Source organism: Orycteropus afer, unplaced genomic scaffold (assembly GCF_000298275.1).
Source record: "Orycteropus afer afer isolate SDZICR_OR568_19922 unplaced genomic scaffold, OryAfe1.0 scaffold00622, whole genome shotgun sequence".
Taxonomy (NCBI): domain Eukaryota; kingdom Metazoa; phylum Chordata; class Mammalia; order Tubulidentata; family Orycteropodidae; genus Orycteropus; species Orycteropus afer.
Genome location: NW_006922209.1, coordinates 611,112 through 622,735, shown reverse-complemented (window position 1 = coordinate 622,735; position 11,624 = coordinate 611,112). Strand labels below are relative to the sequence as shown.

General features: G+C 41.5%; 1 protein-coding gene across 1 annotated transcript in view; it reads left to right on the top strand.

Annotated features, from left to right (window-relative positions):
• LOC103210534 (putative oocyte-secreted protein 1 homolog) overlaps positions 1-2,159 on the top strand; it is a 9,623-nt gene extending 7,464 nt beyond the window's left edge. The window contains 1 exon segment of the mRNA XM_007956450.1: positions 2,055-2,159. Within this exon segment, the coding sequence (XP_007954641.1) occupies positions 2,055-2,159 (105 nt within the window).
• The last annotated feature ends 9,465 nt before the right edge of the window (positions 2,160-11,624 follow it).

Here is an 11,624-nt window from a genome sequence, read left to right as displayed (position 1 = left end):
ACCCACCAGCCACTCCTCGGAAGGAAGGTTGGGCAATCCTACTTCCGTAGTGATACTGCCTCAGAAACCCAAGGAGGGGTCGCTATGAGTTGGGGCTGACTCGACGGCACACACAACAACAACAACAATCACTACGGAAGTAGATTGCACAGCCTTCCTTCCGAGGAGTGGCTGGTGGGTTTGAACCACCAGACTTCTGGTTAGGAGGCAAATAGAGGTCCCCTGAAACCCCGGAGGCAGTTCACGTCCCCCTTTTCTGTCCTCCATGTAGCCATCTTACCCTCCTTTGGAAAATTGTTGTTGTTGTTATGTGCCGTCGAGTCAGATCTGACTCATAGTGATCCCTCCTTGGGTTTCTGAGGCAGTATCACTACGGAAGTAGATTGCCCAAACTTCCTTCCGAGGAGTGGCTGGTAAGTTTGAACCACCAGCTTTCTAGTTAGCAGTCAAGTGCGTTAGGCACCATGCTGCCAGAGCTCCCATTTGTAGTTTAGCTACATTGATTTCTCTGCCAGTCATATGCGGGACAGAGGATGCTAAAAAAGGAGATGATGAATACCTTTTCTCTTATTGGAAGTAACAAGGTGTAGTTTCTATGTGTGCTTTGTAGATGATAAACTCAACCAGTTTTGGAGCAGGCTGGGGCATTGACAGACTTGAAAGGAGAAAAGCTTTGGCCATACATCTTTAACTTATCAAGCGGCCTCACAGACTTCTTACACATTACAATCCATGACATTTGGCCACCGTGATGAGAAGGGAGTTGTTTTTGTTAGGTGCTGTTGAGTTGTCTCCAACTCATAGCGACCCTATCTACAATAGGATGAAACACCGCCTGGTCCTGTGCCAGCCCCACAGTCCTTGCTGTGCCTGAGCCCGTCATTGCAGCCACGGTGTCAATGCCTCTTGTTGAGGGTCTTCCTTTCTTTCGTTGACCCTCCACTTTATCAACCATGATATCTTTCTCCAGGGAATGGTCCCTTCAGAAGAAAGTAACACTAGTCAACCACAAGAAAGCTGTCAAAGTAAATGTCAACACTCTGCCAGCCCCAGCTCACCTCCCCAGGGATTTTCATATGCCTCACTGGGGATACTTGTAGGTCCGTTATGCATACCCCTGCTGAAAGCTCTGGTAGCATAGTGCCTAAGGCACTTGACTGCTAACCAGAAGGCTGGCAGTTCAAACCCACCAGCCACTCCTCAGAAGGAAGGTTGGGCAATCTACTTCTGTAGTGATACTGCCTCGGAAACCCAAGGAGGTGTCGCTATGAGTCAGGGCTGACTCGACGGCACATAACAACAATAGCTGAAAGTGTAAGTTGGGCTTCAGTTTGATTTTTACTGCATCTGTATTGTTCATTACCACTATGATTATGATTTTCTTTTTCAATACTTTTAATTTTTATTTTTAGAAATGAGGAAACAGGCTTAGTTATTAAATACAGTTCCCAAGGATACATGATGAGTAGTGGCAGCTCCCAGATTCCAACCCAAGTTTCTATGATCTCAAAGCTTATATTCTCTACACATGCAAGGCTCCAGCTACAAATTTATTTCCCATAAAGAGGTGTAAGCAAACATTTCCTTGAATATGAATCACAGAGATCTTTCTTGTTTCACATAACATGTGTTGGTTGCCTTTTATACATAAGCATCCCACCAGATTTTAATCCATCTGTCCACTAAGTAAACAGCCCTGCTTCCCATGGACAGAGAGGTTGCTTATATTCACGTCAGTGAGAGAGTAACCATTTTTTAGAGAGCTTGGAAGATCTACCAATTCCTATACAAATGCTTTAAATGTCCTGAGACTTTTGTTTTTATGTGCCGTCGAGTTGGACCTGACTCATAGCGACCCCTCCTTGGATTTCTGAGGCAGTATCACTACGGAAGTAGATTGCTCAACCTTCCTTCTGAGGAGTGGCTGGTGGGTTTGAACTGCCAGCCTTCTGGTTAGCAGCCAAGTGCCTTAGGCACTACACTACCAGAGCTCCTTGAGACATTTGAGACAAACTTTTTTTTTTTTAAGAGCTATTTTTCTTTTGTTCCCTCAGATTCTCCAAGAGGCCATTCTGTTTAAAACTAAAATCAAATACATCTCAAAAATCTCCAGTGATCAAACTGAAATGCCCTTGTCATGTGTTGTTCGCCAACAGTAAGTACAGTATGCCAGACTCCTGTCCTAGCTCACAGCGTCATCTCTACCTTCCAGTTAAGAAAACCAAATCTAAAAGGTTAAGTGGAACACCCAGGAGTGTGTGTGTGTGGGGTAGTGGACACCAAGCCTAATGAAAACACAAAGCTCTTGATCCCTGGCCCTGTATTCTTAAATTGTCCCCTAGAATAGAAGAATACGTTGTTAGTTGCCATCAAGTTGATCCAAACTCATGGCGACTCCATAAATATCCATAGAACTCTGCTCCACCCCGTTTTCCAGGCGATGGTCTTTCCAAAGCAGATCACCACCCCGTCTTCTGAGGTGCCTCCAGTTGGGTTTGTGGTGCTAACCTTTTGGGTATTAGTTGAGCTCTTAACTATTTGTGGCGCTCAGGGATGAGGCTACTGAAAAATTGGATGATGATTTTTAATTTTTTTGATACAAATGCAAGGTCACCAAAAGCCTGGTAGGTCTTAGCCAGCTAAATCAGATTATTTTAGTTTTAAGCTACAGCCCACATTCAAGATTCTTGAAGGACATAAGTAAGAAACAAGGCTTGGGAAATATCAATTCAGCAGGGAGTCAAGCTGTGGTGAGAAGGAACACACTACAGTGGAATTCACAGGTTAAGATAGGATCTCTTTGTACCCTATTGGTTGAACCTTTTGAGTAAGTCTAAGAGCGTTAGACCAATAACAACTTCCACCAAATCTTATAAAATTGTAATGTACTTGGTAGGACTTTCTTTGGGAAACTTTTCCATTAGGTTTTTTGGTTAAAATCTTGAACTGAGAATCCTTTACCCTCAGTGGTTATAGAAGAGACACACCATGTCGTGGTCTTCCCACAGATTGTGGCTGTGTTGATGATCATGTATTCCTGTACTGTTCCAAGCACTTTATTTGTATGAATGCATTTTTTCCTCATGACAGCCCAACGAGGTAGTTGTTATGTCAGTTTATAGTTGAGAAAATTCAGGCACAGAGAAATTAAGTTCCTTGCCCAGATAATTTGCTGGTAAATGGTGGAGTTAGAAGGTGAATCCAAAGTTTGGTTTCTGAGTCATACTCCTTAGCACCACAAATGCTGCCTTTGACATTCTAAGTAAAATAGGCAGATGTTACTACAGCTACTGTTGTTGTTATGTGCCATCGAGTAAGACCCGACTCATAATGACCCCTCCTTGGGTTTCCGAGGTGGTATCACTATGGAAGTAGATTGCCCAACCTTCCTTCCGAGGAGTGGCTGGTGGGTTTGAACTGCCAGCCTTTTGGTTAGCAGTCAAGTGCCTTAGGCATTATGCCACCAGAGCTCCTAATACAGCTACTAGGAGCAGGAATTTGGCTGTAATTCAGCTTGTGAGCACCATGGTCTGAATAGATCTTAAGGCCCATGTGATATTTCTATAATTTCTCTCTCTCTTTCTTTTTCTTTCTTTTTTTTTTTTTTAAATCATTTTAGTTATACTACTCTTTTAAATGAACTGGAAAGAAGAGATAATTATACCAACAGTGTTGATGAATGGGATATGCAGATGAGAAGACAAGTGGCAAACACAAGCAGAAAAATAGAGATGGTAGTTCCTTCTGCAGTGCGGCCCTGGTAAGGACACTCAACCTGACACTTTAAGATTTTTCTGGCATTCCTACCTAGGAACTGGTAAAGTTTGACTGTGAGGCATCATGTTTTTGTAGTAAGGTGTATTGTGCCTAAAGAGCTTCCCTTCAGGAATGACAAATTCATGCATTCCTGTGTTTGTTGATGGTATTGTTGGTCATGGTAGTCTCATTAATCTGCCATTAACTGGTAGGTTGCCATATAAATAGGAGCTGTGCCTGTTGGACATCATATGAAATTTCATGATCAATGCTTAGGAGAAACACCATCCAATTCAACACTCACAAAGTTTTGAATCCTAAGAAACAATAAGCATCAATACTGAACCTCTGAAGTGATGGCTTAGATATGTTGGTAAAGTGAAACTGGAAGTGTTGTAAAGCTTGGTTACAACATCTTCCGGGAAGGATCAAATGCTTATAAACCAGTATGGTCCTAATTCTTGAGTCACGTGTGAAGAGACAGATGAAAAATCCCAAAGTATGTTAGTCTGTGGATGAAAGGACAGAGTTTTATGTTGCAGAAAGTAGCTAGGATAGTCCTGGTGAACTTAACAGCTTAAAAAAGCAAAAGCACCATTCATTTATACCTGCATTTACCTGCGTTGCACTTCAGTCATTCGTATACCTAAGGATAGAGTCTCCAGGACAGAACATTTCCTCACTCAAATTCTTTTCCCCTCTCATCTTCAGCCTTTCCTTTCCTCCCCACCCCCATCCACCTACACTGCTTTGCTTATGAAAAATGGGCTTTTAAAGAGAAATGACTAATGTCTACATTAAGATCTTGTTATGACTCTTTCTTCCCTTTCAGGGAGAATGGGAATGTTATATTCCCTTGTTTATCAAATGACATACATTTTCTGCAAGAGAAGAAATTGAATCTCCCATTTCTATGTTCAGAGGCAACTTGGGATCTCTGATGTGGTGGCTGCTTGGGACTGAGGACTTGGTGTGGTATTTGGTAGAAATAGAAGAAACTGGCGAAGACCTAATGATAGCCCATCTCTCTTTTATTTTTTTTAAAAAATAATTTTAAATAAAAGGGCCCCTTACGCAGTGCAACCTGGGAGAGACAGGGCTCAACAGGACGGCCTTGCTTTTCTGGGTCTTGTAAGTTTTCTGCCTTCACACAGGTTCCAGCTTTTGTGAGTTTTACTGTATTTCCTTTTTTTAAAGGGGCTGCCCCTGCTTTTAACTTCATGGAGTCTTATGTATGAATAAAGTGTGTTCTATTATGTGGCTATCTCTAATTATTGGAGGACTGACTTGCATGTCATTTTAAGTTTCAGTGCTTACTATAAGGAGGTGTTTAAGGGCAAAATTACTAACTTTTCTCTGCTCGGTGGGTGATTCATGCCTCAGCTAAGACAGTCACAGTTGTATCTGGCAATAGTGCATATCCATCCACTCATTCCATGAACATGCCCTCATGGAGCTTACGTTTTTAGTTGGAAGTGATAGAGTATAAATAAACAGAAGTAAATTATATAGTGTTTGGGGCCTTCTGAGCCCCACCTAGCCAGCCTCATCAGAAGCTTTGGGCCTAGAACATTCCTTAATAATGGAGGCTAGGAACTGAGTTTTGTTCTATCCATTTCTTCTTCTTCCTTATTGGAGAAACTCCTTCCCTGTTCTGGGTACACGGTCTACTTACTGCTTACCTGTGTGTGACATATGGGACATGGCTAACTCCATTTCTGTATCTGTTCCCAGCAGGGAGGGAATGAGTTCCCTCTTCTGTAGCACAAGAGGGGTACGTGCAGACTATCATCCCTAATAATAGGTTGCTAAGAGGAGTGACCAACTGGCCATGAGGGACTGATGTCAACTATTGAAACTGATCTTACTGTGTCTTTTCTATGTGAGTAAACCATTGTGCCATCCGATGCCTGTATATAAGTTGTGTCTTTCCTGGCAACCTCAGACCTTGGCTTGACATATAGATTAGGGGTCCTATTTTGTGGCATAAATTGACTCTCAAACACAACTCAAAATGTATAAGCAACAGAAGATAAATGTCTGAGATCTACTAAAAATTAAACACTTATGTGCATCAGAAGACTTCTCCAAAACAGAAAGTAAATCTACAGAATGGGAAAAAATTTTGGCAATGTCATACCTAATCACTGGACTAATGACAAGAGACTAATCTCTAAAATTTGAAGAAAAATTCAACACCTCAACAACAAAAAGGCAAACAATCTGACTAAATATTGGGCAGAGGACATGAACAGACACTTCACCAAAGAAGAAGACATACAAGTAACCAACAAACACATTAAGAAATGCTCACGATCATTAGCCATTGTTGTCATTAGATGCCACCGAGTCAGTTCTGGCTCATAGCGACCCAATGGACAAAAGAATGAAAGTGTCCAGTCCTGTGCCATCCTCATGATTGTTGCTTCACTTGAGACCATTCCCGCGGCCACTGTGTCAGCCCACTGCACCGAGGGTCTCCTCTTTGTCACTGACCCTCTACTTTACCAAGCATAAAGTTCTTTTCCAGGACTGGTCCCTCCTGGAACATGTCCAAAGTATATGAGATGAGGTCTTACCATCCTCACTTCTAAGGAGTGTCCTGACTGTACTCCTTTCAAAACAGATTTGTTCATTTTTCTGGAAGTCCAAGGTATAGTCAATATTCTTCAAACTCACTGCCATTGAAACAACTCCCACCCATAATGACTCGCTTTGGGTTTCCGAGGCGGAAAATCTTTATGGAAGTAGATTTCCCAGTCATCCTTCTATGGAGTGGTTGGTGGGTTTGAACTGTCAACCTTCTGGTTAGCAGTCAAATACCTTAGGCACTGGTTAGCAGTCAAATACCTTAGGCACTATGCCACCAGAACTCCCAATATTCGTCACCACACTATAATTCAAAGGCATCAACTCTTCTTTATTCATTGTCCAGCTTATATATGCATATGAGGCAATTAAAAATACCATGGCTTGTGCCTGGTGCACCTTCATTCTCAAAGTGGCATCTTTACTTTTGGACACTTCAAAGCAATCTTTTGCTTTGGATTTGCCCAATGCAATATGTCATTTGATTATTTGACTGCTGCTTTCATGGGCATTGATTGTGGATCCAAGTAAAATGAAATCCTTGACAACATCAATCTTTTATCACTTTATCATGATGTTGCTTACTGGCCCAGTGGTGAAGATTTTTGTTATCTTGATGTTGACGTGTAATCCAAACTGAAGGCTGCAGTCTTGTGCTTCAAGTGCTTCAAGTCCTCTTCGCTTTCAGCAGGCAAGGCTGCATCAGTTACATATCTCAGGTTCTTAATGACCCTTCCTCCCATCCCGATGCCATGTTATTTTTATAGTCCAGCTTCTCAGATTATTTTCTCAGAATACTGATTGATAAGTATGGTGAAAGGATACAATCCTGATGCACACCTTTCCAGATTTTAAACCACATAGTTAGTATCCCTTTGTTCTGTTTGAACAACTGCCTGTTGGTCGAGGTATAGGTTCTGCATAAACACAATTAGGTATTATAGAGTTACAGTTCTTCACAATGTTATCCATAATTTGTTATGATCCACACAGTCGGATACCTTTGCATAATCAATAAAGCACAGGTAAACATTTTTCTGTTAATCTTTGCTTTCAACCAAGACCCATCTGATGTCAGCAATGATATCCTTTGTTCCCATCTTCTTCTGATTCCAGCTTGAATTTCTATAACTTCCCGGTCAGTACTGCAAGCTTGTGTCATCTGTGTATCGTAGGTTGTTAATGAGTCTTCCTTCAATCAGATGAAATACCATGATCCAGCAATCCCACTCCTTGATATATCCTAGAGAAATAACAGCAGTGACATGAATGGCTATATGCACACCCATGTTTATCACAGCATTATAGCTCTGGTGACGTAGTGCCTAAGGCATTTGACTGCTAAATGGAAGGCTGGCGGCCCAAACCCACCAGCTACTCCTCAGAAGAAAGATGGGGCCATCTACTTCGGTAGTGATACCACCTCAGAAATCCAAGGAGGGATCACTATGAGTTGGATCTGACTCGATGGCAGTAGGGTTTTTATTTAATTCTTAAAATCACAGAGGCTAAGTCCATTTTCCACTACAGAAACGGGGAGGGACAATATATATGGAATCCTCTGCAAAGGATAATTAATTTGATTTACCCTTTCCTTGAGTTTGTGTTAAACTTCATAGAGGTTGGGGTGAGGAAGCTATAGCATGAAAGATTGATTATTATCCTTGTATGTTGTTGTTGTTATTTGCCATTGAGTCGGACCCGACTCATAGCGACCCCTCCTTGGGTTTCCGAGGCGGTATCACTATGGAAGTAGATTGCTCAACCTTCCTTCCGAGGAGTGGCTGGTGGGTTTGAACCGCCAGCCTTCTGGTTAGCAGTCAAGTGCCTTAGCCACTTATATAGGGTTCTTCAAATATAAATTCATGTCTGTCAAACCCTGAGGTAGAATTGAGGTGCAAGGAACTATTATCTATATGTTAATTTTCCATGTTCTGAAAAAAAATATTTGTAAAAAGGACATGTAGGCATTTTTTTGATCATGCTCTCCCCATTTTTTTCTTACATGTAAAAAGCAAAGAGTCAAAATGATTTTCATAATCTAGGTTTAATATAGTCAGTCATGCACCATTTAACATCTGTGAAATAGGATGTTATGTAATTTGGACATAGTGTAAACACCCTAACAAGTCTAGTCCTGCGTTTTCTTTGGTGAAAGCGATGTGCAAGTTTTCACCAAATTCATCTCTAACAAGCTTCATACCTTAGCAGTTATAGTCAGTGTGTTCTGGAAGGGATTGGCTTTTGTGTTTGGTCCTCAATCCATGCCTCAGTTTCTCCATATCTGATACAGGTCCTGCTCACATTTTCGTTAGTCTTGCAGCTTTCCGTGGAGCCGATCCTTTAACAGCGTGGAGAATTTTTCTTTGTTTTTGAGGACTGTCGTTATTGTCAAGTGTGATAAGCCTAAATCCCAAGCAATAGCATTCACTGATTTTCTACCTTCTTGTTGTTTAATAACCTTTTGTTTCACTTCCAGATTGATAATTATCCTTTGCCTCTTAGTGCTGTTATCACTAGCGGTGGTTTTCGTGCATTCGGGAGCCATGATTCACTTTACAGTAATACTGTTGAAAGGAAATTAAACAGAGAGAGAACACTATAACACTTGAGAGATGCAAAATACATGAGATTGGATGCTGCTGCCTACAAAGTGAAGCATACATTGTTATATGTTAATGTTTTCTTTGTAAATAGGGAAAGTTCACATTAAAATAATGATAGAAAGTTTAGTTCAGCATATACATAATCCAGTAACACAGGCATTTATTATGACTCTCAAGATATTTGTAAAGCACTTTCAAGATGTTATCCTGAGAAGGTGAAGGCGGAAGCCTGAGACTTTTTAAGGCCTGGAGTATAGAACTCGCATGTCCCTTTCACCAAATTCTGTTGATCAAAGCAATCCACAGGTCAGCCCAGATTCAAGTGGCTGGAGAAATAGAGGCGCTAAGTAAGTGCAAACTGGCGACTTTTTGGTTAGTGGGCTAATGTTTAACTGTTTGTGCCTCACAGGGATTCCTTGAGGAGCCTGTACAAACTTCCAAAGACAAACGTGACCCATGGACCAGAATTGCTATGACCTGGGGACTTGCTAGAAAGAAATGCTGAATCTCAGGCCCAATCTCAGATCTCCCGAGTCGGAATCGGCACTTTAACAGTAGCCTCCCAGGATTCACATGCACATGAAAGGAGATTCTAGTTTACAAAGAGTAAATTGAAGAAAAGGATGACTCCTCACGTTAACCTTGAACCAAAACAATAAGGCCCAAATTATGCCCTTGGAAAGTAAAAGGATTGCTAGTCTGGTTGGTGAATTCCTGTTTATGGTGTGGGGAATTTAGCAAGGATAATGGCTGATGGCTGTACAACAAGATTAATGTAATTGTTACTACCAAATTACACACTGAAATGTGTGAATTGTCAAATGTCATATATATATATATATTTGTTTATTATATATAAACAAAACAAAACAAAGGATTACTGGTGTGGTATGGCATGTCCCCTCCACATCCGTCCCTCTATGTATCTGGACTACTTTCAGTATCTTTAACCCAACAATACCCAACAATATCCTTTCAAATCCCGACATGGACAAGTTGAGCAGAAAGAAGTAGATAAGTAGCCAAAAGAGATTTCACTGCCACTCCTCCACTCACGCAGATACTCAGCGTGTAACTGTTTCTGTACCTATTCTCCTTTCACCTAGCAAAATGGGCAGCCATTCTTAAAGCATTCTCCACTTCCGGTGAGCTCTCCTGTTTCCTAATCACAAACATCATTTACTTTTCCCCAGAGCATGTGGTATGATAAACGGCTGTGAAGAGGCCAAGCTATATGGGGAGACCATGTGTATGTGCCTTATTCCACAGACTAACTAAACTCCCAGCTGACATCCAGTCTTTATTGCTTGTGTGTGAGTGAGCCCTTAAGATATTGGTCTAGAACTTCAGAAAGCTTCTGTAGTGGCTTGGAAGGAAACTCTAATCTCCCGTGTGGCAGATTATGCTGAATATCTGCCTTGTTAGAAGGCAGATTAGTGTATCTCAATCCAGGGTTAGTGGATCAGGATCATTGCCTGAGAGGTTTGGGCATTGGGATGTTTTTCAAGAATCCAGGAGGATTAAAATGCAAATGACCATCTATTAAATAATAATTCTATGTCATCCAGCTGGAGCTCTTCAGATCACCTAGCGAAGGTCCACAGCAGACACTCACTCACTGCTGTTGAGTTGGATCTGCCTCATAGTGACCCCTCCTTGGGTTTCTGATGCAGTATCACTATGGAAGTAGATTGCCCAACCTTCCTTGCAAGAAGTGGCTGGTGGATTTGAACCGCCAGCCTTCTGATTAGCAGTCAAATGCCTTAGGCACTACGCCACCAGAGCTCCCATCATGGGAGAAAAGATCCGGTGATCTATTCTTGTAAATATTTACCTGTTGCTACTGAGACGATTCGGGAGCTCTGGTAGTTCCATAGGGTTTTCAATGGGTGATTTTTCAGGCATTTTTTCTGAGGTACCTTTGGGTGGGCTTGAACCTTCAACTTTTAGGTAAGTGGCTGAGCTCTATAACCATTTGCACACCCATGTGCTCCTCTAATGAGCATCCAGAACCCAGAGCTGTCAAGTTGATTCTGACTTTTATTGACCCTGTAGGACAGGGTAGAATTTCCCCGCTGGTTTCCAAGGCTATAAATCTTGACTGAAGCAGACTGCCACATCTTTATCCCTTGAAGTGACTGAGCATCTTAACTAGTGCACTACCAGGGGTCACTTCTAATGATCATAAACCAAACCCACTGCCATTGAGTCAACTCATAGTGACACTATAAGACAGAGTAGAACTGCTTCATAGGGTTTCTGAGGCTGTGAATCTTCACAGAATCAGACTGCTTCATCTTCCTCCTGCAGAGCAGTTGGTAGATTTGAACGACTGATCTTCTAGTTAGCAGCCAAATGCATTAACCACTGCTCTACCAGGGCTTCATCTAATGATCATAGACTTACCTTTTGGTTTGTTTGCACCTTCAGTGCTTAATTCTGGAGATTCCTATAGCTAAGTTAGATAATATTCACCAACAATTTTCCAGCTATTAGAGGCTGAACAATGTATGTGTTATATTGTTTCTAATGATAATTTATCAAACTCTTTCTTCTGAAATGGTGTTTCTTTAAAGGTTGGTTCCCAGAATATGAAACCAAGTCAAATTGTTGTTCTCATCCATTATCTCTCTGTTTATGGTTTGTTTTACAAAAAGGGGCTTAGAGAACTTT